Genomic DNA, 26,478 nt, shown 5'->3' with positions numbered 1-26,478 from the left:
TTGAAAAAAAAAAACTTGAGCAATTGCTCCTATTTAGAGTGCATCTTTCCAAGTTCTAACAAGGTAGAGGGAGGAAAGTTTTGTGCCACTGTCCGTGACTTTAGAACTAATGCGTTATTTTCCGCATTGGACCACAGAAAAAGAAGATACTTTTAATTTTGCCCGCACGTCAGAGTCATGTATTGCACTGACCAAAGTGGACTCAGTCGTTCTCACTCGCTTTCTCAGCCACTGAACTTACACACTGGAGAGTATTAGGCGTTTATATACACCAATAAAAAATAATTAATTATTATTTTAAAGATCATTTAATATATCATTTATATTAAATATTTAAAATAAATAACAGGTTAAATGTCCTTTATATAATTATCATTAACATTTTTTATGTATTTTATATAAAAAATATAAAATTATTGTTCTTCAAGGAGAATTTACTTGAATTTATCATTGATCCGAAGACATACGTGATTATAAAAAATCTTTTAATTTTTATTTTCATTTCACAAGAAAAAATTATTAAGAGACTTACAGTGATCATACCTAATCTCCCTTTAATCAAATAATTTAATGTGACTTAGCTTTAATTAGTAAATACTTTGTTTAAATTGACGTAAACCTTTTATTCCTTCACTAAGAAGTAAGAAAATGAGGTGGAAATGGAAATTACAACTCAACTGCTTGTTGTTGGCGAGTACAGTTCACTTACTCAGAAATGAGATGGAAATTACAACTCAACTGCTTGTTGTCATCTTTTAACAAAGTTAAGACAGCTGTTGGCTTAGCTTTTGTCAAAGGGACCCACATTTCAGCACCTGTGAACAAAATGTACTTATCACGGGAAATGCGCTTATCATGATAAGTCCAAGAACTTATCCTCGGAAGTGCTGCCCCCTATATAATCCCCTTATGCCTTAGTCCTTTTAGAAAAGAAACCCAAGAAGCGGCATCCCTTGAAAAAAGAGAAGATCAAGGAGAGAAAGCTCCAGTTCTTCGTTTTTCTGATTTTGCTCTGTTATTTTCAGTTTCTCTCTGCTGATGCGAGTAAGCTCTGTGTTCATCATTTTTTTTCCAACTTTAGTTGTTTTTTCTCCTCATGAAGTTGTGTTCACATACTCTTTTCTATATATTCTACTTTATAGCATCTTGAATTTCAACACACTAAAGTTACTTTACTGTTTTAGAATGGTGACGAAAAACCCATAATTTTTTTTTCGAATTTGGGTTTGTAATATTTTCAAATTAAAAAAAAATTATTGTTTTTTTTTGTCCTCTGAGATTTCCTCATAAGTTTGAATCTACTACCTTTGGTTCTCGAATTCTTGGTTGTGTTTTGCAAATGAGTTTTGATGTTTTGGTTTCATCTGAAAGCGCCATCACCGTTTGGTGTTTGTTTCTTAGTCTCTATCAAGTTTTTAACCCAGAATTTGAGAGTAAAAATTCAAACTTTGAATTCCTTGCTTCATGATTCATGACAGATAATATCTTGTAAAACAATAAATAAATAAAACGGAAAAGAAGCGGTACTGTTGTCGGTTTGTCTCTTTTTTTTAAAAAAGTTGTCCTATGTGAGAATCTCTCATCTTCTTTTTAATTTTAATTAACTGAGGTTGGGTTGGACGTCGTAGAGATAAAAGAAGGTTTAGTTCCAATGACGACTTCGCTTAGCAGAGACCTAATCTTCCTGATCCTGCAGTTTCTCGATGAAGAAAAGTTCAAGGAAACTGTTCACATGTAAAATTTCAACCCAAACACCCAATGCATTACTATAAATATTTACTTTTTTTCACATTCCATTTGACTTTAGGACTTGTTTAGTTTGCTTTAATATGCCTTTGTTCAATGTTTTGAACAGCCTCCAGAAGGAATCAGGTCTATTTTTCAGCATGAAGTACTTTGAGGACCTGATCCTCGACGGAAAATGGGAGGAGGTTGAGCGGTACCTTTCTGGGTTCACTAGAGTCGACGATAATCGTTATTCCATGAAGATATTTTTCGAAATCCGCAAGCAAAAATACCTTGAGGCCTTAGACAAGTAAAATTAATAGTCTTCTTGATTTTTTTAATAAATTTTACAGTTTGATTATCTTCTGTGCTGCCAGTTTCATTGAATTATCATTTCTACGCTTTAATGATATTTACATTGATCAGGCATGATAGGGCCATGGCTGTTGAAATTCTTGCCAAGGATCTTAAAGTTTTCTCCTCTTTTAACGAGGACTTGTTCAGGGAAATCACTCAGCTCCTAACATTAGATAATTTTAGGTATATGATCTGTTGAAGTTTTTCAAGTTTCGATGTTTCTTGTTGGTTAAAACACAAAGAATATTGCCATTAGGCGGACTTTAACAAATTTCTTAGTTTCTGCAGGGAGAATGAGCAATTATCAACTTATAGAGATGCAAAGACAGCAAGAACAATTATGTTGGGCGAGCTCAAGAAGCTGATTGAGGCAAATCCTTTTTTTTGTGACAAGTTGCAGTTCCCTAGCATTAAAACTTCAAGGTTACGGATGCTCATTAATCAAAGGTAAATTTCTCTTTGAAGATCAAAATGAAAGACTGTTCTCTTTTTGATGGAATCATAATTACTGTTGAGCTGAGTGAGGATTCAGACAGTAGCACTTGGTATCCAGATATTGATTTTTTTTTTTTGGATTTCTAAAAATGTTGTTCATTAATTAAAGGTGAACTAATTTTGATTGTCATCTGACAGCTTAAATTGGCAACATTCCCTTTGTGCAAATCCTAGGCAAAACCCTGATATAAGAACTCTTATGGTGGATCACAATTGTAGAAATTCTACTGATCCATACACACAACTAGCCACAAGCAATCAGCTTATGGTTTCTGCACAAAGAACAGAAGGCTTCATTCCAATGTGTGCAAATGGGGTAAGCATAAGCAACCGGCTTGACTTGGCTTTCTGTGCATCTTTTGCTGATTTTCACAAAATATTTGAAGATTTTCCTACTCTTTGTCCTCTGTTAGCCGTTCCAACCTGCATCAACATCAGTTCAAGCTCCTTTAAGTGCATGGCTAACAACTCCTTTAAGCATGAATCACCCAGTAGTTTCTGGAGGAGGTAGCCTAGGTGGCCCATCAAATCCTGGTAAGGATTCAGAAATATTTTCAAGCTAAAGGCTGTACGGTTGATTTTTGATTTCCACAACTGTTCTATTGGGGCGGTCTAGCTGCAGTGTCAAATGGTCTTGTCGATTCTGATATGTCAAGGCCAAGGGTTAGTGCAGTTCCTCACAGGGTGAGTGAATTAAGCTCTAAGTGCATTATTACACTTTGTTCAGATATAACCTACTTATATTCAAACTTTTGTTCATGTTCGCCAGATAATGCCACCAGGTATTAATTCCTCTCAGAATGGTTTGCAATTTAACATGACTGAAGAATTGCCAAGGACTGTTGCACGCACGTTGAACCAAGGATCACTTACCACAAGCATGGACTTCCATCCTATTCAACAAACTCTCCTTCTGGGTTAGTTTTACTTTGATGATCACTATTTCAGATAATTCTTTTGCTTGGTTGGCTTCATTGTGATTAGTGTTTCCTTATATGATGTTATATCAGCTGGAACAAACATTGGGGAGATAAGTTTGTGGGAAGTTAGTTCTAGAGAGAAGTTGGTTTTGAGAAACTTTCAGGTGTGGGATATTGGAGCAAGTTCTATGACATTAAAGGTATGTATGTTTCATTTGAAAATTAGTAAAAGAATCTAACAAGATTATAGCTTTTTCCTTCTTTTTTTTTTTCCAAGATGAACTCAATTCAAAAATGATTTTTGCCATGCAGGCAGCTTTGATCAAAGATCCACTTGTCTCTGTAAGGCGTATAGTATGGAGCCCTGATGGTTCTTTGTTTGGTGAGATTGAACATATGACATTACCTTAGGGTGTGCTTGGTTGGGTGAAAAAGTGGAGGGATGGGAGGGGGGAGTGGAAAAGTGGAAAGAAAATAAATTTTGAGTGTACTTGGTTGGAAAGAGGAGTGAGAGGAAAGAAAATAGGAGAGATGAATATTTTCCATCCTAATGAATAAATATCAATCCTTCCAAATTGGAAAGATGAGAGGAGAGAAAATGAGAAAGATGTTTATGTTGGTTCAAAATTATGCATTTTTCAAATGGTTAATTTTCTTTCTTTTCATTTTTCAACTCTACCAAGCAATGGAGGGAAAGAAAAATACTTCTTTTTCTTTTTTTTTTTTTTTCCATTTTTCCATCTTTCCTACCAAGCACGCCTATGGAAAGAAAAATTATGCTATCCATCTTTCCTACCAATTACTTTTTTCATAATCTGTACGTTGCTTTCTTTCCAAGCAGGAGTTGCATATTCTAAACATATGCTGCAGCTGTACACTTATTTTGGAGGGAATGATATTCGACAACATTTGGAGGTGTGTTCTTGTATCTTTTTCCTATAATTTGTTGAAGTTTATCAGTATTTTTTTCCTAATAAATATTACTTTAAATTTCTAGATTGACTCGCATATTGGTGCTGTAAATGATCTAGCATTCTGTAACCCCTATAAGCAACTTGCGGTTATTACTTGTGGTGATGACAAGACCATCAAGGTTAGTTATGATTGAATAGTTATTTCTTTATTGATATGAAGAAAAATAGATCTTCTACACTGATTTCTTTATTGAGTAGTTATTTCGTCATTGATATGAAGAAAAATAGATCTTCTACACTGATTTCTTGAGTTTAGGTGTGGGACGTAGCTACTGGCGCTAATATGTACACATTTGAAGGTCATGAGGCTTCTGTACATTCTGTCTGTCCTCATAACAAAGAAAATGTCCATGTAAGGACTCTGCTTGATACGCAGATTTTGCTGATTCATTTTTCCTTAATTTGAATGGTGTGGCTTATGATTTTGTTCTTCAGTTTTTCTTTTCAACATCAGTGGATGGCAAAATAAAGGCATGGTTATATGACACGATGGGATCCAGGGTCAATTATTATGCTCCTGGTTGCTCCTGTGCTGCAATGGCCTATAGTGCTGATGGAAAAAGGTATATCTATAGGAACTCATATATTTTCACAAATGGCTTTTTCATCATTTTCTGTCTTATGAGCAAAAAGAAAACTTGGGTTCCCCTTTGAACTCTCTGTAGGTTATTCTCATGTGGAACCACGAAAGAAGGGGAGTCACACATGGTCGAATGGAATGAAAATGAAGGTACTGTTAAGAGAACCTACCAAGGATTTCACAAACGTTCTTTGGGAATTGTTCAGTTTGATACTGCCAAGAATCGTTTCTTGGCAGTTGGTGATGATTATTCAATTAAATTCTGGGACATGGAAAATTGCATTCTTTTAATGACTGTTGATGCCGAGGGAGGATTACCGGTTAGTTCATTTTTATTTTTCTTTTATGTAGGTAGTGTATAAATGCTTGAATGAAAAGAATATATATATTGCACCATATGATTCATCGTTCAGTTTTCTGATTTACTTTTTCTGATTTTAAGGCAAGTCCTCGTATCCGCTTCAACAAGGAGGGCTCCTTGTTGGCTGTTTCTGCAAATGATAATAAAATAAAGATTTTGGCAACAGTTGATGGTCTTCGATTAATGCGTACATATGAAACTCATTCCCATATTGCTCCAAGACCAGCTCCATCTAATGCTCCAGTTAAGGTAATTAACTGATTCTCAAATTCTTTCCTTAGTGTGTATTTTAGTCCATGGAAAATGTTTTACCAAAAGGATTAACCTGAGGTTCATTTCCTTCTCAACCTTACGAAATTTTGCTAGCATATGAACTTCAGCCTTTAAATCCTCTTCTTGACTCTTTCTTTTGGTATTGTTTCTCTTTCTTCTTTCCTTATCTCATCTCAACTTTCACATGAATGAATCTAGGTCCATTCAAGTATATTCAATATAATTTTAAAACTAATATTATTGGTGCATTTGCTAGAATGGTGACTCAAGAAAGCCCGAGGATACAAAAGCAAAATCAACTGAAGAAGTAAACCCAGTAAAAGCAGGCAAGGTGACTGAGATTAGCACATCTGCTCAATTTCGTTCACTCAAACTCTCAGCTCATTTCGAAGCAGATAAGGTATGATTTAGTTTATACTGATCGACTATTAATTCAGTTCTTTTTCTTTTCACTTTTACTGATTTTATTGATATTTCTTGGGACAATATTTGAAAGTATTGGATGTAATACCTGAATCACTGGTGGAGTCAACCATCAGAATTAATGCCTTGTTATTTTCCTCAGAAATTAATGAATTGTTTGTTTCCTTGTAGTAGCCATAATTTTCTCATAAGCTTCTTTTTGTTAATTGCTTCAGATTGGAAGGTTGGTTTATACTTATACAGGTAATGCCATTTTGGCATTAGCATTTAATGCTATTCATTTACTGTGGAAGTGGCCGCAAAATGACCTCAATTTGAGTGGGAAGGTAAAGCAATCTCCTCTCTATCATACGAATCTGCTAAACTGAAGAGCCTAATTAACAGGAAAGTGCTAACATATGAATTGGTTATATTCTATTGAACTTTTTGTGGTCTAGGCCACAACAAAGGCTGCCCCTCAACTAATGCAACCAGCATCAGGCATATTAATGACCAATCATCTGATCGAGGGTAACCCTGTTGAAACTGTGCCATGTTTTGCATTGTCCAAGAACGACTCCTATGTCATGTCTGCATCAGGAGGAAAAATTACATTGTTCAACATGATGACATTTAAGGTAATTTTTCGAATCCTGGTACCAATTACCTACAATGGTTTAGGTAAAATTTTGGGTTAAGGAGAGCTTAAGTTTGTTCGAAGTTTTTGAAGGTATTGTTTCAGGAAAGATGATAATCTTCTATGGTTTTAAAGAACTGTATAGTTTGAAGCATAAAAAATTGTAATACAACACAAAAAGCGTTATCCCAAAGTATTGTGTTTCTGTTAACCGCTTTATATTTTTGTTGGATAACTACAGAAAATGGTAACTTTCATTTCTCCACCCCCTGTGGCTACAAATCTTGCTTTTCATCCTCAAGATAACAATATAATCGCTATTGGCATGGAGGATTCCACAGTTTACATCTACAATGTTCGTCTAGATGAGGTCAAGAGCAAGCTTAGGGGTCACTCTAAGAGAATTACTGGTCTTGCCTTTTCCCCTCTGTTGAATATACTAGTTTCTTCTGGAGCTGATGCCCAGGTAGAGTTTTTTCCCCTTAAAATGCATATATACAGAAACTTCTAGCTAGATGCCTTACTAGGTTTTTCTATAGCTTGATATAAGATATGCAATTATTTACACAGATCATTGTATGGGACTTGAATAATTGGGAAAGTAAGAATGGATGCTATTTGCAATCTCCAGCAGGAAGGACACCTACAGCAAGGTCAGACACCCAGATACAGTTTCACCAGGATCAGACACAGTTGCTCGCTGTAAACGAAACTCAAATTGCCATATATGACATGAGGAAAATGGAGTGTATAAAGCAGGTATGTCTATATATGCAAATGGAGTAGTTTGTTAGCTAAAAATAAATAAATAAAGAAATTGCAGTAAAACCGAATGCCATGTGTCTTTTTAGTTGGCTATAGGAGAAGCTTCAGCATCAATCTCCCATGCAACATTTTCATGTGATAGCCTGTTAGTGTACACCGGTTTCGTGGATGGAACAGTGCGCATATTTGGTGCCTCAAATCTTCAATTACAACGCCAGATAAATCCCGCCGCTTATCTCCCATCCAATGCCAGGTACTTAACAATGACTGGTTTTGTCAATTAATATTATTACATATTATTGTTCCCATGGCAATGATAAGCAAGTTAACAAGTTTTCAAATGATGTCCTAAAATCATGTCTTTCGTGAGATCTTCAACCATAAAAACATGCTTCCATGTTAACAAATGTGTTCTGTTCATCCATTGCAGCTCAACTGTTTATCCGCTTGTGGTTGCTGCACATCCCCAAGAACCCAACCAGTTTGCCATAGGCCTAACTGATGGCAGCGTCTACGTGTTTGAACCACTTGAGTCTGAAGGTGAATGGGATGTTGTGCCCCAACCTCAACGCATTGAGAATGGATCCACAAGTACCATTTCTACTCAAGTTGCAGCCTTGGATCAAACCAAACCCCAACCCCAGGGCTAATATTTCAAACCAATGTATACTTAGGTTATTTAGTGCTGTAACTAAAACCTGATAGACAGCTATAGTTCTTATATGAAATTGTTTTTCTCATTCTAAAATGGTATTTTCTTTTGTTACAATTCATCATACACATTGGTCGTTTGTTGATATATGTGAAAATTAATTTAACAAGCTCATTTGTTGGGTTACCCAAAGTTTAACCGACAGACGAAAAAAATTAGGGAAGAAAATGTAATAAATGCCCACTAAGTCAACGGCAATCACGCTTGATCCAAATCACATATTATTATGATTGTGTCCATGGATAAAGACAAATCCAAGAAATCGGACGGTCTCAGTTTTAGCTGTTATGCATAACTTCGAGACCCACGGTCTCTTTATCTTTGACAGAAGCACTCTTTCTAGAACCATGTGGATAATAATATCTCCAAAACCCTAACATAAACCCCCCAAATTCGAAAAGCATAATTCAATCTCTTAACTTTCTCTCTTCAATTGGGGTTGCTTTTTTTGTAGTTTAAACTTCTCTCAGTCTACGACATGTCAAAGGTCACGCAAATGGAAAGTCTGACCCGAAACGATGGGTTCTACTTCTCGGACAGTTTATTGGGCTTTGCACTGCAAGCTATGGTTGTGGAGTCCGCCATTATTGCTACAAAGTCTGTCGCTTGGTTACTCATGATGGTATAATTTTTTCTTTTGTTTTTGCTATTCTATTTACCTTCAGTTTTTAAGTTGCAATTTAATTTTCTGGGTCAGTAGTTTTGAGTGGTGGTTGCTTTAATGCTTTATAAGGGTTCCCCCCCCCCCTTGAATTTATTACGAAATTGACAAATTTTCTATGATAATTTGATTTCATTGTTCTAGAATCTAGAAATTTGCAATTTTCAGCTTCAATGCTGCTTTTGTTTGGAATCTTGTTTGAGACTGGGGATTTTGTTCATTTGCCTAATAGGTTTAATTCTCATGTAATATTGTAGGATGTTAAGGAAGAATTTGGTTAGGATTTTGTTGAGGAAAAGATTATAGAAGACACTGTGACTTTGAAAGCATTGGTTCTTTTGATATGGAGTGATAATGACATCAAGAGCAAGCGATTACCTTTTAAGATTAAGAACAATTTCGTTGTGTTGTTTGTCCTGTTGTTTTTTATTTTTTATGTGTTTTGGTGCAAGAATGCTTGTCTGTTTGTCATTTGGTTTAGAAGTATATTATTTGTGATTCGTATGGCAATGGGAAATTTCATTTTCCTGTTCCTGAAGTGGTGTCCTTTGATGTGACAATCTGCTTGCCTGTTACACTATACTCACGAACTGCACTTGGAAGAACTCTGTTTTTCTTCTCAGCAAGTGTTTGTTGTTTTCCCAGATGGGAAGTCTGCCTGATGGAATTGATAGCCATATCAAAGAGCCTGAAGCATATACAGGGTTAGTTGCAGTCTTTTTCATCTTTCTTAACTTGTTCTTTTATACGTGGATTGGGAAAATTGGTCTATTTGCTTTTTCAGGTTTCCGCTTGCTCAGCTTCATGCAGTGAGAAAACCTAGTCCTGAGAACAAGGATGCCTGTGACACTGAGGATGATGAGGATGAGGATGAGAAGATGAAGCAGGAGATGATCAAGATGAAGATGCAGATGAGGAGGATGCATCTGGTGAAGATGAAGGAGATCCAGAAGATGAACCCGAGGCCAATGGGGATGGTGCCAGTGGAGACGAGGATGATGATGACGAGGATGATGACGACGATGACGACGATGATGGTGAGGAAGAGGAGGAAGAAGAAGAAGAGGAAGACGAGGATGAAGAGGAAGAGCTTCAGCCACCGGCTAAAAAGCGAAAATGAGCTTGAATCTCTTGTTGTTTTTTATTATCTTGTTGAGGTTAGGGGTATGGTGTAGTTGGAAGTTAGAATGAGCCGATTCAAGTTACGGACTAAGGGTGTCTGTCTAAATTAGGGTAGAGAACATTGTGAAATTTCTGGAAATCAGACTTGTTTGATATTTTCCTAATATACGGTTCTAGCACCATTGTATTATAATCTTTGCTTCAATTCTTTTCTCCTAATCTCTTCTGTATGACTTTGCTCCTTCAGGATTTCATCTATGCATCACCACTAATATGGTACTGCGCATGTGGTTGCTTCCAACCATGCTCCAGCTTACGGCTTTTTGTTGATTCCAACAGGACGCTTGGTAATTTCTGATGAATGTCTAATGTTTTTTCAGTAAAAATGGGATGGGTGAGAAGTAAGGTGGAGAGATGAAAGGAAGGCACTGCCTGATCTTTGACCGACTAAATTCATTCAGGGAGGAAATTCCTACCGGTTATTGACTGTTGATGTTAGAAATATTTTTGTCATTTCTCTTTTTTTTATTCTCCTTGCCTCTTCTAGCCTTCGGTTTTTAGTGAAGTTGCTTACGCATTCGAAGTTACAATCCTCCTTTTTTTACTCAACTGAACTACAAGAGAAGTGGCAAAATATTTATGTTTTAAGTTTTTAGTTGAAATCAGTTTCACCTTCGGTTTATGAATAACTTCTTATGATTCTCAGGAGAATTCTGCAAAACTTGAAATAAAGAACAAAAAGAGAAAAGAAAAAAAGCCTTTATAGTTTTGATTCTTTGGTAATTTTGGCAATGCCTCTTCGAATATATTAGTTGGCAGAATCTTTCTCGATTTGGTATAAGTTGTTGGCAAGAATATTGTTGTTGCTTAAAATACGTTAAAGGCAAGCGAAAGTTATCTGCCTTTTAAGACGTCGAGCTGAATCTGTAACACTTAACCATATAATTCGGAATGACTGGTTTCCAACAAAAGAATCAATTGTAAGATGAGATTCCTTTTATCTTTACAATGTGGAAGTATTCCATGCTTGACTTTCCTGGCGAAAACTATTTTGCCAATGTTTCATATATCCTGAAACGATCATTGCAACTAAAATACATGAATACAAATCACTAAGCAGGAGCTCTAACTAAGCCTCAGATCTGTTGAACTAAACAAAAAAAACCTACGCCTCAAATCTAATTTCAAGGGGAGGAACCCCATAGTACCTCTGCAACAATGGTAGCAGTCTCTGCCTCAGAAATAGAGGCTTCTCTGACCCTCCTCAAAATTTCTAGCTTGAATTCTATCTTCTCCTTTTTACTTAACATTTCTCCTGCTTCTAATTGCACAGCAAACCTTGCAACACAACCTTCAAATGGGCAGTTACCAACATAACCCTCTTCATCGCATTCCATTTTTGGGTCTGATTTTGAACCACCTCCATTGTTGGTTCCATTTTCATCATCATTCGATTGCTTTTCTAATCTCTGCAACTTCACCAGCTTCTCAACCAACCCTGCTTCGAGCATTGCTTCAATGGCTTCTCTTCTCCCATAATACGCGATTCCAAGTATGCAATCTAAGGCTCCAACTTGAATCGACACATTTTCCGAGCTTAAAAGGCTTATAATTCTAGGGATTTCTTTGTGTGCTTCTAATTCATCAACCAAAGGGATTCTAATGAACTTGATTAGCAAAGAAAGAACTCGAATCGAACAACAAGATGGCATTGATATTAAAGCTCGAACAGTTGGACCCATTAGCACCAGTCCCACAAAAACATCTTTATTGAATCTAATCAATGAAGCTATTACTAGTGCTACCTGGTCCTGAATTCTTATAGAGCATGATGAATCACAAAGTAAAAGTTCAAGGATTGAGAACACTTTGGCTTTCAAAATTAAATCTTGAAAATAACTATCAAAACCTTGCGATAAACGCTTCTCAAACTCGGCCAAAACCTTCACTTTCTCATCCTCGTCATCCGAACCTTCAAGTGTTTCCACAAGGTTTTGAACGCTTTGTCGGTCCAAATAGGCTTGGATTTCAGTATCGATTGAATAAGCAACTTGGTAAATCTTGTAGTTGATGATTTGGCGTCTGAGGATGGAAGGCAGGGTATAGCCCTGATATTTTTGGAGCTTTTCAAGCAGGGCTTTGAGGTTGCAAAGTAGCTGAGAGAGCTTGGAGAGATGAGGGTCGTTGCTAAGTATGGGGTTCGCATCCTTTTCAAGGTGTAAGAAAGGTTCAAGAGTGGATTGGGGTTCATGTGTTGAAAAAATGGGGGTTTTCTGCAGATCTTTAGAAGCTTTTTGAAGGGACGTTAGCAGTGAAAATAACTGTTGATTGTCTTGGTTTGATGTATGATCCATTTTTCAGGGATACTGCTCAGATTCGAAGCTTACTGCATGTGGCGTGAAGGGAGAAAGAACCTGAGAGTGCCTCTCAACTACCAGTCCATACATATAATTATATGACCAAACCTTCAATTAGTTTCATCAAGGGCAAAAACCTCATAATTATCACAAAATCCTAATCACTATTAACATATGCGAGAACCTTCTACTGTTTCTACACGCATTCCAGTTTCAATTCAATATCTTAGCTATCAACAAACGACTGTCCTTTCAATCCAAATTGTTGTTTGTGATTTACTGGTTTCGCCGATGGTAGTGGACCAACCCTAAACACAATAATACAAAAACAGATACAATACATGAGCTTACTCATTTACTTGACACACTAAAAATAGATGGTTTATTCAATTTATCAATTGAAATTATTTTCTTTATACAAACAAGTCCTAATTTATTGTGAATAAGAAGGTTTAAAGTGTTCAAGCAAAAAAAAGGGCCGAAACCCTCGAAATGGGCCATCAATGGGTAACAGTGCAATTGTCATGATGTCGTTGCTACCAAGTAACATGACAGAGAAATCGACCCGAATATAACCGGATTGGTTTTTAAGCAAAATTTCTAGCAGCTTAAATAGAAAAGAAAATTCATGACGATCTACACTGAAGAAAACAACAGGCTGACATCCATATATCCATTTCCTCGATGTTAGTTTACATAGCTTGAAAATTAGCAAGCATTTTATTTATCTCTTCATCAGTGCCAGGGAGGAGATGCCAAGGATGTTGGTCTGAAGAATTTTATGTTTCATTGAGTATCACGGTCACGGAATACTAACTGAGGGCTCCATTTTAAATGGAGATGAAGATTTCCTGATTTAGCACCATCTATTGTGAAATTGTCTTGAAATTCCCCTTCTAATAATACCCTAGTGAGTGTCATGACGATTCTTCCAATTTTTTCCTGAAACATTGTTTTTGCAATGCTTAAACACCCTGATTAAAGCAACGAAACTTAAATTCCAGCAACTATCCAGATCTCTACTTTGTCACCTCTGCAAATGGTGATGAACAGTCTTTTTTATTTATGTGGGAAGCAACACCATGTCAAACATTTTTTTTTTGGGTGATGTATTGGTTTTTTGAGCATTTAGTGGAATTCTATTTCAGCAAGGATGCCATAAATTGATGGGGAATTACCAGCCAGAAGGGAACAAAAAAGAGAAAAAATTGCAACTGAAACTACAGTGAGAATTTACCTTCCTAAAAGTGTCGTGGTCCCAAACTTCAATGATTAACATTTCATGTAATGCATCTTCCACTACAAAGTCGAAGGTTTGGTTCCAAACTGGGTTCAAGGTCTCATTAGCAACCTGAGAAAAGGGAAATGTTTGAATGTGAAAGCCAAAAAGGCACCGACCAAAAACAAAAGAAAACGTAAAAGCAGCTCACCCTTGTCTTGGATTTTGTCTCGGATTTCTTCATTGTGAGGACCACAAAAGGGTCTGCCTTTCCATTAAAATCAACTGGTGGCAAGTTTTCACCTGATATAACTAACACTGACAGTACTCCTCTAACAATGACCTCTCTTTTCTTTTGACCCGCTTTTTCAGGAGCAAGAGCTTCCGTTTCACTATTTGGAGATTTAAGGGCCTTCTCCAATGATGTCAATGAGAAATTAGCGTCAAATGGATTCTTAAAGGTGCTATCTGTGCCATAAGGGTTGTAAAGGAGCTCAAGCTGCACCTATTGGAAAGAAATCATGAAATTTATCAGGAACTGCAACATCCAAGTTGTTTAAGATTTTGTAAAAGATAAACTTCATAACCGATGCAGGAGAGAAATGTTATGAGCGAGAATTAATTTAAAGGATTAAACACTGAAACCACATTTTCTCTTCTTAATGACATTAATTTGTTTTTTCAGTGGCATGTATGGTTTTCTTTCAAGAAAACTGGAAATTCTACAGCTATCATTCTTCCAATTCATGGTGGCAGTGTCCCTGTGGATGAAAATTGCCTTTAACTTCCTCAAATCTGTAGACTCATACCAGTTACTATTGATAAAAGGCAAACTTTAAAAGCATTGTCTCTAGATTAGAAATGTGTGATCACGTTTTGGATTAACATATCATCTATGGTTTCGTCTCTTTGACTGTGAAAAATGAGCTCATCTTGTTCATGCAAGCATAAAAAAGTAAATAGAAGGAAAAGGGATCCCCACCTGACCCCTGTATTTATTATCTCTCTGGACTAGTAAATCCTTGACCAGTTTCAGCCATACATCCTTCACTTTACCGGGCTCAAGCTCCTTTAATGCTAATTGAGCACAGCCTATGAGTTCAGCACCTTGAACCCCTTCATCATCAAAGACTTTTATGGTCAAGTGTTGAGTGGACACATCCTCTACAATGAACTCAAAGTTCTCATTCCAAATTGGATTCAATTGGTTATCCTGAATAACTATAGAGTTAAAACATCAATCCTGAATAACTATAGAGTTAAAACATCATTTGCAGATGGTAAGTATTGTACAATGGTTTTACTCCTTTTCGTTTTATCTGGAAGTGGACGTATAAATAAGACAGCAAAAGGATCAGATTTCCCAATGATGTCCTTATTTGTTAGTTCCTTGGCTTGCACAAGCTTCACATCTAATGTTCCAACTGGTTTCAGCTCCAGACCACTGGTAAAGGGTTAAGACTTAAGAGTATAATCACAGAAAAACAAGAGCTAATCACTAGGAAAATCAAAAAGAAAATAAGCGCTGAGATTTTAGTTTTCCTGTAAACATAAATAGGGTATTCTTTGGGAACTCAGATTCCAGCTTTGTCATGTCACAACATTACACTAGGACAATCAAAGAACATTATTGATTATAGGTGCTTAAACTCTTGAATAATATTCATTGTAGAAAGAAACTTGACCAGCTTAGCATACCTGTAATCCCCAGGTAATATGGGTACAATATTCCTGACAGGCCATGTTATAGAATCTTCAACAGCATTCCTGATTGTTTCCTGTCAGTGCAGAACTGTAAAATCAGTTCATCAGAACCACATTTTATCATAATTTATACTCTCAGTGGTTCAAGAACTCATGAAAAATTCATTGCAATTAATACTTCTCTATATAAACTATCATGAAATTCTGGCTCACAAATGATTGATAACAAACAGGGTTGTTCACTTCCATCTTGGAAAATCTACTGCTAACTTTGCACTCGTTTAATTTGCCTCCATCTTTTTCCAAGTCAATATATATTTCGAAGGCCTTAATCAACACAATATACAAATAATAGGGAAATAACAAGAAAATATGGGGAAAAAGGTTTCTCCACACCTCAATGGCATCAGAAACCCCGGGTATTGATGATAGATCACCTCCAATAACTTTTAGTGTAAAGTCAAGATATCTCTGTAGGAAGAAGCATATAAAGAACTCACGATATCAATATACATATTTCTAGCATTGATGAGTTATTTCTTTACATCAAATAATATTTTCAGCTTGTATTTTTGCATAAGCTGTGAAGGAGCACAAATATATGGTCAATCAAGTTGGTAATGTAGTGTAATGTTAACAAGATTATTGCTATTTACCTTCTCTCTCAAGGAATAGGCAACAGCTCCAAAACAAGGAAACTGAGCAACAAGTGGTTTGAAGATTAACCTGAAAACCCCAGTGAACCCAATATCTTTTACCTAAATGAACAAGTATAAACCAAGAGGTGTCAAGGAAAATACATAAACATGAAAGCTATGGATACAGTAAGCTAGACATATCTGATAATGAAAGCACGCCCATGTATTGCTACCAGCAAATTTTAAACACGAAAACAGATGGACTTTAGCAAGGTGGATGAATATCATTAAACAGATTCCCTCCGCTTTAATACAAATAGCACTTACAAATATACACATATAAAGCAAATGTGCTAATTTTTTACCAAGAAGAAGAGGTTTCTATCAAATACATTTAACATTACAATCAAGAAAGGAAGTTTTAAGCATGAACAATAAGTAAAGGTTACCTGCACCGGCAGGCTAACACCGAGTTTGGTGTTAATATTAAGCACAATGTTGGGGTTACCATCCCACTGCATATCCATCTCCATTGTGATTCCATCAGCACCACTTTCGCTCTCAACGATGGAAATACCTAAGAATATTGGCAAATTGTCATTCGATTCACTGATACACTATTATTATATAAGATATTCTCAATATTAACAGAAGACAAAGTTGTAAAGAACAAAAATGTACCTGTAAATTGTGGTGCAACCGTACCAAGAGTCAACTTGTCAAACTTCATAGATGATAAGATAGCCGGTGTATATTGTTCAAGAATTGGCTCAACACTCGCTCTTATTAACTCTGATGCTGCCTATACCATCATAGGCAAAAGGTATAAAAATGCTTCTCCTTTGATATATATATATATTCTGAAGCCTAACTAACATTAGTAGTTAAAAAATAAACAATTACCTCGTCAACCGATGGCCAAATCTTTTCAAGTTGGACGTTAAGCCAACCTAACTGTATTTGTGAAGAAACTAATATTAGTAGCGACTCGATGGTAACAACATGAGATAGATATATAATCTGATAATGATGGATCTAACTCAACTTCTGGCGCTGAGAAAAGACAACCCAAGGTGGATAAAACTGACGTGGTAAGATTTTTCTTGAATCTTGCACTGTCAACCTTGCAAATGCAGCGATCGTCCTTGCCTAACATAATGTGTCACCAAAACCCAGTAGTTTGTTAACCATCAGAAAAACACATTTATTTGCTTCATACCCCAATACTTAAGGGGAAAATTTGACGTGCATGAAAGCAAGAGAAATGAAATGTACGTCAGGAAATGAAAGAAGGAAATCGTAAAAAGCTGGATTTTGATTTCTATGAAATGGAAATACCAGATCAGTACGACGAGTGGATCGAATTTTCCCATATCGAGCAAAAGCAATGATCAACCCGATGCCAATGGAAACTCCAAGGAACACACCGAAAAAGAAAGCCATAATTTTGTTTAGTTTTGTTACAACCCCAGGTAATGAATCTAGGTGAAAATATATTTTATCATTTAGGGAAGAAGCTAAACGAAAATTTTGCATCCGGGTGTTGTTATTTATTCTGCATTTGATATGACATAATGAGAAGTTGATTTTGTTGGAATTTTTGAGAGAGTTAATTTAAGTTTGAATGTATTATGATAATTGATTTTAATAATACTTATTCTAATATTTATCATGGTTGTAATTGTAATTATAAATTTTAAAAAAAGGTTTTACTGCTTAAGACAGGCTTAAACAGTGGAACTTGGACCTTGGGATCTGATTCTTGGGCTCTTATAGGACCTAAACAGTGGAAGTGGCCCAACAATTTCTCTTTCATTTGCCACTTGTAAGTTGTTCCCCTCAAATCATCAATGTCTGTTTCCCGTTTCATGCACGTCTAACTGATTATTTATTATTATTTATTCAAATTTAAAGGTTTAAGTTTAGTATAATTATTTCGATTGATACTTTTGAATTTAATCATAATTATCCGTTGATTGGAGCGGAGAAAAAATAAAAACATAATTATTGCATTATCCATTGTCTATTAAGAAATCGCACCTGCTAAAAATTTGATAAGCTCGTTTTTATAAATACTATATACGTTCAAATCACTTTTTTATTTATAAAAATAACGTCACATGTGTTCACAGTTTAGTTAAAATCGAATTAATCGACTGACATGATCTAGTTCGGCTAATCGGTCGATGGTCAAATTTAGTTCAGTCAAAAGCCAGTTAATAATTTTTTTGAATTTCTGTTATCGGTTAATTCGGTTCAAAATCGGATAATTAACTGAATTAACCAATTAACTGAAATATTTGTTGTTTTCAAGACTTATGTAACGTTTGGTTGTTAACTTTCACGAGTTAGTGTTTCTAATGTCTTATTTATTATTTTCACTTCCATTTAAAGTTTTTTGAACTATTAAATAAAAGAAAATGAACATTAGCAATGTATTTTTATATGTTTTATATTATTTTAATCAAAAGACAAAAACATATAAATTTCGGTTAATCGATCGAATTAATTAAAATATTTCTATTCGGTTAATAAATTTTTTAAAAAAAATCAGCTAACAGGTAAAAGATTTTTACATTTTGAGTATTTCGATTAATAGTAATTCAATTCGGGTATTAAACGAACCGACCATTTGAACACCCTAACTGCCACCTAAGAGTATAGGCTATCTATAAAAATTCATCATTAACTATATATTGATCATATGGTCATCAACACCAAGTATTTCAATTAAATTCATGTTATTAACATTAATTTTATATTATTAACTCAGTTTTTTAAATAATTATATATTTTTATCACCCACATGCAATATATGTTGCTAAATCTAGTTATTAACATGGACGAAAATTTCTAAATCCCAAAAGCCCATGGGATAAGGTGACTTGCCAAATAACTAAAAGGTGTGACGGTTTGAGATTTGAAAATTTAAGGATTAGAAGGCAGACATAACTAATTAAGATCAGAGAGATTTGATGTTTGTTGAAAAAGGAGCGTTAGTGTTTCACTAAACCTCTGCTTCTTCATATAAATAAAAACTTGACTTTACATCACAGGCCACAGAGACCAATACTGCAGTCAGTTGTTCATTTCTATGGCTGATCCGAGTTGCACCATCCCTTTCTTCGTATACCCTTCTATCTTCCTTATTCTCTTCTTCACTTCCATCAATCACCACTACCGTCTCTTCTCCTTTTATTCTGTTATATCCAATCACACTAAGGTTTCCCGAGAAAATTATTCTGACATTTCAAACTCTCATACTCCAATTAGTTCTGCTCCTGATTTTCATAATGATGTAAGCTAATATAACGAAAGCATAATGGTGGGTTTTAGTTTTTTATTTTATTTTTTTGAAGTTTTGTGTCGTTTATTTTGTGTTAACAGGCGCAAAAGAAGATCCAGATTGAGGTTTTGGAAGAAGAGTTGGCGATGGCAAGAGAGGCCATACGAGCGGCATTTCGGTCTCGGAGTTATACTTCCAACAGGCCGGAGAGTTACGTTCCCAAGGGATCAGTTTATAGAAACCCTTTCGCGTTTCATCAGTTAAGAAACATCCTACTCATTTCTTCTTTACCTTAGCCTGGCTTTTAATACATTAGTTTTTGAATCATATGAAGAAGAATCAGTAGGAAAGTGACTTGCAATACTTTACTGCTTATTAATGCAAGTTCAGTTTAATTTTCTGCATGTAGTTGCATTGGGCCATAAATCGGGCAGGATCCTCAAAGGTTGAATCAAGGTTATATTTCATCTAATTGATATTACTCTATAAGTATGAGACCATCAATTGGAAGAGTAGAAAGTCAAAAAAGAACGGCTAAGGTTGCCATTGATTTAAAGCCTATAAATGGTAGGGTATGGTGAATAAAACACTGAAAATAGAACCTTTCCAATGAATTTTTCCCTTTTGTGATTTGCACACAGAAAAACTTGCATTGAAGACTGTATAGCCTCGATAGTATAATAGAAAGAAGATAGGGTTCATAACTTTCTGCTTCCCTCAATCAATAAGTCGGTTATCTCTTCGTTGTCAATGTTTTGAAGTCTCTATATTCTTTTACACTCCAAACACTATCGATTTCTAGATGGTCCCAAGTTTATAAATTTAAGGATGCTTTGCATACAACGAATTGAAAACTACCAGTTCCATTTTCAATTCATTGGTCACATGATATATTCCTTCATTTGTCAAACATGCCAAGGACACGAAATCCCAAACTTTACTATCCATGTTTCCTTTTTTTTTTTTATTACTAAAAGTTAATAATGAATCGATGTAAATCTTTTCGATGCATATTCAGGAGCCACATTGAAATGCAGAAGCGATTCAGAGTGTGGACATACAAGGAAGGAGATTCACCGCTATTTCATAATGGTCCAGTAAATGATATATACTCAATTGAGGGGCAATTCATTGATGAGCTTGAGAGCGATATTTCACCATTTTTAGCTCGAAGCCCCGATGAAGCCCTTGCATTTTTCCTCCCTGTTAGCGTCGTGAATATTATAAAGTATGTTTACAGGCCTTATACGAATTATTCTCGTGAGCGCCTTCAGCACATAGTGAAGGACTACATTGGCATAGTATCAACCAGATATCCCTACTGGAACAGAAGCAATGGAGCCGATCATTTTATGATCTCTTGTCATGATTGGGTACATATTTTACTGTACATAATATATGTTGTCGGTTTTGTTCATCTTTATGTCGAAATCATGAAAGTAGAGAATTGGTTGTTTCTTTATGTCGAAATCATGAAAGTAGAGAATTGGTTGTTTCAGGCACCGGATGTTTCAGCTAAGGACCCGAAGCTTTTCAAGAATTTCATTAGAGTTCTTTGCAATGCCAACTCCTCTGAAGGATTTAAACCTGAAAGAGATGTTTCAATGCCAGAAGTGTACATTCGTTTTGGGGCTCTTGCACAATCCCAAAAGAACCGACCCCCAAACAACCGTTCAATCCTAGCCTTCTTCGCAGGCGGCGAACACGGGGACGTGAGAAAAATACTATTCAAATACTGGGAGAAAAAAGACAATGATATTCGAGTTTTCCGATATCTCCCCAAAACCCTAAACTACACTGAGCTAATAAGCCGAAGTAAGTTTTGCCTTTGCCCTAGTGGGTACGAAGTGGCAAGCCCAAGAGTCGTAGAATCGATACTTTCCGGTTGTGTTCCGGTGATTGTTTCCGACCACTACGTGCTTCCGTTCAGCGATGTCCTTGACTGGAGTAAATTTTCCGTTTATGTTCCCATCGCAAAGATACCGGAAATCAAAACAATACTGCAAGGGATTTCTCAGGAAGAATATTTGGAAAAACAAAGGAAGGTCCTCAAGGTGCAAAGACATTTTGTGCTTAATCGACCAGCCAAACCATATGATATAATGCATATGGTGATGCATTCAGTATGGCTTAGGAGGCTTAACCGAAGATTATCAGATTAATCTGCTTTATTTAAATGGCAATTATGATATATATATGTACTATTTTATAATAATTGAAATTTTGTATTTTATTTTTTAAAAGAGAAAAAACGTAGTAAGAAAATTAAAAGATGTATATATATAATGAGACGACAATTTTTTCTAATTTAAACTTATAGAGTAAAAAAATAAAACCTTACTAATTTACTAAATACATTTTTATAATTACATACAGGCAAACTAACAATTAATATATTGCGACTGAATCAACCACTAGAAGTGAACGTAACAGTGAGCAAGAGTTCGAGTTCGAACAATTAATGTGACTATTGCGACTCGAACTCGAACAAATGCTCACTGTCTAGCACTGCTACGTTTGATCGATCCAATAGCCATAATTCAGCTATGCGCTTATGTAATCACTAAAAATGTAATATTAGTAATTAGTAGGTATTTTTACTCAGGTTCATACAAATTTAATTTTTAACATCCCATTTCTAATAAGATATTTATTACAACTTATTATTTGTATTTCTTTTTAAAAATTAATGAAAGTATATTAATTAGTTTATTGAATTATAGATAAAATGATAAAAGAACAAAAACTTGAATTAAAGTGTTTCGTTGACAATAATTTTGATCATCGATTGATTCTATCTATATATTTATATTTTATATATAATTTGATTAATTAAATTGACATAACATTAATTTGATTTATAAAATTATTTAAAAATTATTTTTAAAAATAATGAATTTATGATTTTTTTAATAATCTTATTAGAAATCTTGATCATATTCACTTTTTTTGACACAATGCCTAGAACTATCAATAACCCCTTTCCAACACATAAATAAAAGGACAATGCACTTCAACGCAATCAAACCCATGTCCTCTTTCATTGGCAACAATGCTTATACAGAATCAATCGACATGATTATGATATTGTTATTTGTTGTAGACGAACAATAAAAATACGAAATAAATGAAAATAACACAAATAACTAAAATTTAAAGAGAAATTGGAAAAATAATTTACTAAACAAACAAGAATACATAAATAAAAACTGAACCTGAAATAAATAAACCTCAAAAGTAAACCGGTTAATTTATAGGTTAAATAATAATACAAAAATCTATATTAATAGAATTCGACTGAAATAAATAAAAAACCCTCAAAATGTAAACTCGGGCTAATTTCATAGGTTAAATAATAATACAAAAATCTATATTAATCAGAATTCGACTGAAATAAATAAATAAAATTTAACTAAAAAATTATCTCCCAAATTATTGAAATATGAGTATACCCCACATTTATATATATTTAAAACAAAATACTATCTATGCTTGATTAGCGTGATGTTTAATCCAACTTTTCATGGTAAGTAACCTGACCACTCCCTCAAACGGGTATTTAAAAGGGCCATACAAGGAGAGCTAAACTAAAACATTTGCACTACTTCAGTCTAATTCTTTCTCCAACCGCCACACCTCTTTTAATTTTATTTTTGCAGAAATTGCCGTTTTCCCTCGCTTTCTCCTTCATAATTTTCTCAAGAAAAAGGAATCGCACTATCCAAACACATGGTTTCTAATTGAAAATTAAAAGAGCTTTCCCAACATGGAGAGTTACTATAGATATTCAGTGTCCGCTTTCATTTTGCTATGCTTATGTGTTTTCACGATCCCTGTGGTTTTCCTTAACTATGATCACTCAATCCCTTCATGAATTTATCTAATCCAACTCTTGAATCACCTGGACCAAAATTTGAGTTGCAGAGACTGATCGTTTCTACTTCTGATCAAATCAGAGCCGTTAGTACCAGCGGATCAACTGATGATCATCAGCACCTCAACCGAAACACCACTCTTATAGTCTCTCTCTCTCTCTCTCTCTCTCTCTCTCTCTCTCTCTCTAACAGATCGAGAAATAAAGCCGTTATTTATAACTTTGAATCTTGATGATAAATGTTGGAAATTAAGATCTTAAAGCGAGATCTTAATATTTGCTTCCATCTTTCACTTCAATTTTGTTCCGATTTTCTTTTTTTATCATAAATTGTTAATGAAATATTATTAATTATATGTTAATCGTTTTATTACAGAGAGAAACGAAGAAACTAAGCAAAGAACAAATGTTAGAACAAGGACTAGCTAGAGCTCGAGCTTCAATTCGCTCGGCAGCAATAGCTCGGATCGTCAGGACGGCTTTTTTCATGAACGACAATGACGTTCCCGTAGGAGATGTCTATCGTAATCCAAGCACATTTTATCAGTAAGAATTGATTAATTTCTTCTTTTCTTTTAAGAAAAATAAAAAATGGAGGAATTAATTAACCTACGCCATGCTTCTTAGTTAATATGGTTACTAAAAAGAGGTTTCGAAACTTCTTTGCTTCCAAGATATAGTAAATTAATTATAGATATATTTGGCTACCTTTATATTTTGTATAATGGAAAGAGACTTGAAGAATTGAGAACTTGTTTTCTTCTGACTGAAGCCAAGGCGGGGAAATTAAAATGAAATGAAGACTTGCGCACTCGCCACCGCACTCATGTCTCTTTTCCACCACACTCTATACCGTATTATCATAGCTAGCTACTGAAAAAGCGGCGCTATTGCTTTTACACATATGGAAAGTAATTGCTGTCCTCAATTTGAAAATACATAAAAAATTTATATTATATCATATATTTTAAAAATATTAAAAACATAAATTGATTTTTTTTCTTTTATTCAATCTATCTATTTATATATATTAATGTAATCTATTTCTATATTTTATATCTACATATTGTATAACTATATGCATGTGTGTGTTGGCGGGTTATGTGATATGCAAGATAATAATGATCAATGGCTTTGGAGCTGGTTAGAGATATAGTGTGCTTCAGACAGTTGTCCAAGAAACAAAAATTTCAATTTGCTTGATAAATTATTACTCCACATGTGAGAATATAATATATACGGCAGTAGTAAAGACCTGTGCTGTCGTTATTTATAGTAAAGTTGGTGCGAATATGACAAGAGAAGAGGCCTCAAAGTCTCTTTAATCAATCTTAAACATAAATTTAAGGTCGAGGAATTTGAGTTTTAACAGAAAAAAAAAAAAAAGTCTTTCACGCATTTTCGAGTATATATACTCATAAAGATCAAGATCTCAATTTTTTGACATTTCATCATGTATGTCCTATGTCATTATGCAACATCTCTAATGATGAATTTGCTTGTATTCATATACTATTTCTAATAAATCATGGACTGAGTGTCCAAATCATGACAGTAATAAATTTTAGATGATACCAATTTATTATTTCAAATAATTCACACAGGAGTTACGTAGAGATGGAGAGGAGATTCAAAGTCTACGTGTACACTGAGGGAGAGCTGCCAATAGTCCACGACGGACCATGCAAAAATATATACACGATAGAAGGTAGATTCATACACGAGATGGAGCATGGAGCTAAGAGGTTTAGGACAAATGATCCTCAACGCGCTCACGTTTACTTCATGCCCTTCAGCGTCGCCTGGATGGTCAAGTACATTTATACGCCACTGAGTTTCGACATTACTCCTCTTAAGCACTTTGTTTCTGATTATGTGAAAGTGATATCCACCAAGTATCCATTTTGGAATCGAACTCATGGCGCTGATCACTTCATGCTTGCTTGTCATGATTGGGTGAATTTCTCTTTCCCCGTTTTTCTCTTTTTTTTTTTTAAATTCGGGAAATTAAATTAGAAGCATTTATATAACTGGCCAAACATCTGTAATATCAGGAAATACGCCATAATTAAAAAAACTCTCATTTCATGCTCCTTTTTGCAGGGGCCCCATGCATCACAAGGCAACTCACTCCTCTACAACAATTCAATTCGCGTGTTGTGCAATGCCAACATCTCCGAAGGCTTCAATCCACAAAAAGATGTAAGCCTTCCCGAAATCAGCCTCATCGGTGGCTACTTATCCCACAAACTCATCCACCCACCTCCGCCCAATGCTTCTCGACCGTATTTTGCTTTCTTCGCCGGCGGACTTCACGGCCCAATCCGCCCATATCTCCTCCAACACTGGAAAGGCCGAGACAATGACATGCAGGTCTATGAATACCTCCCAAAAAACAAAGACTATTACTCTTACATGCTCGAATCAAAATTTTGTCTATGCCCAAGTGGGTATGAAGTTGCCAGTCCAAGGATTGTCGAGGCCATATACTCTGGATGCGTGCCGGTTATTTTGTCAGATAACTATGTTTTACCTTTCAGTGATGTATTGCGGTGGGAGGCTTTCTCAGTACAGGTGGAAACAACGAAGATTCCTAGATTGAAAGAAATTTTATCAGCAATTCCAGAAGAAAAATGTCGGAAACTTCAAGAGGGTGTGATAGTTGTGCGCAGACATTTTATGTTAAACCAACCTCCTAAGAGATTTGATGTGTTCCACATGATATTACACTCAATATGGGTTAGGAGAATTAATGCAAGACCCAATAGTAATAGATCTTAATTCATTTCACATTACGTAGTACTAGTCGTAGATTATCCACATGTTTTAGTTTTCTTCCAACTTACTTTTTTTTAAAAGTTAATATATTTATATTTTATATATGTGTATGTCATACGCAAAGGAGGTTAAGTTGTATTTATGCATTTTTAATATATAAATTATATACAAGTTTATTATTATTAAATTGATAAGAAGAAACGCGACAATTTTTTTTTATTTACTTCACAATATTAGGATTATAAATGAAGGAGCTTGAATTAATGAAAAAAAAATCATATTTATCTATTTTTAAGTGGTTATTGTTAAATTCGTGTTGGTTTAGAATTTTGAAATTATATATGTTAATGTTAGTTTTAAATTAAATGAACACATGTTCATAAATATATAATTGAACTCATGAATATTAAACAAATAAACAATAAATAAAAATATATTTTATTCTTTAAATATAAAATAATCAAGTATAAATATTAAATTTTATATTATAAATAAAATAAGCACATAAAAAGTTATTAAAATAATTATATAACAATAAAAAATAAATGAACCTTAAACAATTTACTAAACATAATATAAATAAACAAAAGAAACTTTGTTTGTACTCAATTTGTTCTTAAAATCTTATGTGCATTATT

The 26,478-nt window shown here is 34.8% G+C and overlaps 6 protein-coding genes across 12 annotated transcripts; 4 read left to right on the top strand and 2 right to left on the bottom strand.

Moving 5' to 3' along the window:
• The first annotated feature begins 896 nt into the window (after positions 1-896).
• Positions 897-8,229, top strand: LOC107958908 (topless-related protein 1). Of its 7 annotated transcripts, none has more exons than XM_041093228.1 (24): positions 897-1,044; positions 1,629-1,734; positions 1,856-2,035; positions 2,152-2,265; positions 2,371-2,529; positions 2,716-2,893; positions 2,991-3,111; positions 3,200-3,261; positions 3,347-3,494; positions 3,588-3,697; positions 3,810-3,879; positions 4,339-4,412; positions 4,495-4,590; positions 4,728-4,823; positions 4,907-5,034; positions 5,137-5,371; positions 5,494-5,661; positions 5,942-6,085; positions 6,324-6,434; positions 6,546-6,725; positions 6,966-7,190; positions 7,295-7,483; positions 7,576-7,742; positions 7,920-8,229. In XM_041093228.1, exons 2-24 carry the CDS (start codon positions 1,652-1,654, stop codon positions 8,137-8,139), a joined length of 3,258 nt encoding a protein of 1,085 aa, XP_040949162.1. In that variant the 5' UTR covers positions 897-1,044; positions 1,629-1,651; the 3' UTR covers positions 8,140-8,229. The 7 variants fall into 7 exon arrangements, with proteins under 7 accessions (XP_040949162.1, XP_040949161.1, XP_040949160.1 ...); XM_041093227.1 differs by having other exon boundaries at positions 3,194-3,261; XM_041093226.1 differs by having other exon boundaries at positions 2,362-2,529; positions 3,194-3,261.
• A 251-nt stretch (positions 8,230-8,480) lies between these two features.
• Positions 8,481-10,177, top strand: LOC107958910 (glutamic acid-rich protein). The gene is given in 4 exon segments (XM_016894821.2): positions 8,481-8,823; positions 9,508-9,566; positions 9,647-9,737; positions 9,740-10,177. Coding segments are annotated over 4 exon segments (537 nt in total). The 5' UTR covers positions 8,481-8,679; the 3' UTR covers positions 9,983-10,177.
• A 766-nt stretch (positions 10,178-10,943) lies between these two features.
• On the bottom strand, positions 10,944-12,834 carry LOC107958909 (uncharacterized). The gene has a single exon (XM_016894820.2). The coding sequence runs from the start codon at positions 12,336-12,338 to the stop codon at positions 11,169-11,171; it is 1,170 nt and encodes a 389-aa protein (XP_016750309.2). The 5' UTR covers positions 12,339-12,834; the 3' UTR covers positions 10,944-11,168.
• Positions 12,835-12,983: 149 nt separating this feature from the next.
• LOC107961367 (synaptotagmin-4) lies at positions 12,984-17,498 on the bottom strand. The gene is made up of 13 exons (XM_041093229.1): positions 17,241-17,498; positions 16,947-17,051; positions 16,806-16,856; positions 16,584-16,704; positions 16,352-16,479; positions 15,921-16,022; positions 15,661-15,735; positions 15,259-15,338; positions 14,854-15,004; positions 14,543-14,773; positions 13,772-14,065; positions 13,579-13,692; positions 12,984-13,283 (listed from the first exon to the last, which is right to left on the bottom strand). The coding sequence occupies exons 1-13, from the start codon at positions 17,436-17,438 to the stop codon at positions 13,128-13,130; spliced, it is 1,806 nt and encodes a 601-aa protein (XP_040949163.1). The 5' UTR covers positions 17,439-17,498; the 3' UTR covers positions 12,984-13,127.
• A 1,410-nt stretch (positions 17,499-18,908) lies between these two features.
• LOC107902809 (probable glycosyltransferase At5g11130) lies at positions 18,909-21,427 on the top strand. Its single transcript, XM_016828926.2, has 4 exons — positions 18,909-19,200; positions 19,290-19,447; positions 20,207-20,561; positions 20,688-21,427. The coding sequence occupies exons 1-4, from the start codon at positions 18,997-18,999 to the stop codon at positions 21,348-21,350; spliced, it is 1,380 nt and encodes a 459-aa protein (XP_016684415.2). The 5' UTR covers positions 18,909-18,996; the 3' UTR covers positions 21,351-21,427.
• A 1,344-nt stretch (positions 21,428-22,771) lies between these two features.
• On the top strand, positions 22,772-25,976 carry LOC107958911 (probable glycosyltransferase At5g25310). The gene is made up of 4 exons (XM_016894822.2): positions 22,772-23,208; positions 23,439-23,608; positions 24,667-25,018; positions 25,166-25,976. Exons 1-4 carry the CDS (start codon positions 23,059-23,061, stop codon positions 25,841-25,843), a joined length of 1,350 nt encoding a protein of 449 aa, XP_016750311.2. The 5' UTR covers positions 22,772-23,058; the 3' UTR covers positions 25,844-25,976.
• Positions 25,977-26,478: the final 502 nt, after the last annotated feature.

The sequence above is a fragment of the Gossypium hirsutum genome, chromosome D05, assembly GCF_007990345.1.
Source record: "Gossypium hirsutum isolate 1008001.06 chromosome D05, Gossypium_hirsutum_v2.1, whole genome shotgun sequence".
Taxonomy (NCBI): domain Eukaryota; kingdom Viridiplantae; phylum Streptophyta; class Magnoliopsida; order Malvales; family Malvaceae; genus Gossypium; species Gossypium hirsutum.
Note: the sequence above shows the minus strand (reverse complement) of the source record. Positions and strands in the feature narration are given on the sequence as shown.

Bases quoted from the DNA above. Each gene is read 5' to 3' on its own strand.
- LOC107902809 (XM_016828926.2), top strand. From the start codon at position 18,997: ATGGCTGATCCGAGTTGCACCATCCCTTTCTTCGTATACCCTTCTATC. The intron at 19,201-19,289 runs GTAAGCTAATAT...TTGTGTTAACAG, and splicing joins CTCCTGATTTTCATAATGAT to GCGCAAAAGAAGATCCAGAT. The intron at 20,562-20,687 runs GTACATATTTTA...TGGTTGTTTCAG, and splicing joins TGATCTCTTGTCATGATTGG to GCACCGGATGTTTCAGCTAA.
- LOC107958909 (XM_016894820.2), bottom strand. From the start codon at position 12,338: ATGGATCATACATCAAACCAAGACAATCAACAGTTATTTTCACTGCTA.
- LOC107958911 (XM_016894822.2), top strand. From the start codon at position 23,059: ATGAATTTATCTAATCCAACTCTTGAATCACCTGGACCAAAATTTGAG. The intron at 23,209-23,438 runs GTCTCTCTCTCT...GTTTTATTACAG, and splicing joins ACCGAAACACCACTCTTATA to AGAGAAACGAAGAAACTAAG. The intron at 25,019-25,165 runs GTGAATTTCTCT...TCCTTTTTGCAG, and splicing joins TGCTTGCTTGTCATGATTGG to GGGCCCCATGCATCACAAGG.
- LOC107961367 (XM_041093229.1), bottom strand. From the start codon at position 17,438: ATGCAAAATTTTCGTTTAGCTTCTTCCCTAAATGATAAAATATATTTT. The intron at 16,480-16,583 runs GTACATTTTTGT...CAATATTCTTAG, and splicing joins GGTTGCACCACAATTTACAG to GTATTTCCATCGTTGAGAGC. The intron at 15,005-15,258 runs GTATGCTAAGCT...ACCCTTTACCAG, and splicing joins ATATTACCTGGGGATTACAG to TGGTCTGGAGCTGAAACCAG.
- LOC107958908 (XM_016894817.2), top strand. The intron at 2,530-2,715 runs GTAAATTTCTCT...GTCATCTGACAG, and splicing joins CGGATGCTCATTAATCAAAG to CTTAAATTGGCAACATTCCC. The intron at 7,191-7,294 runs GTAGAGTTTTTT...TTATTTACACAG, and splicing joins CTTCTGGAGCTGATGCCCAG to ATCATTGTATGGGACTTGAA.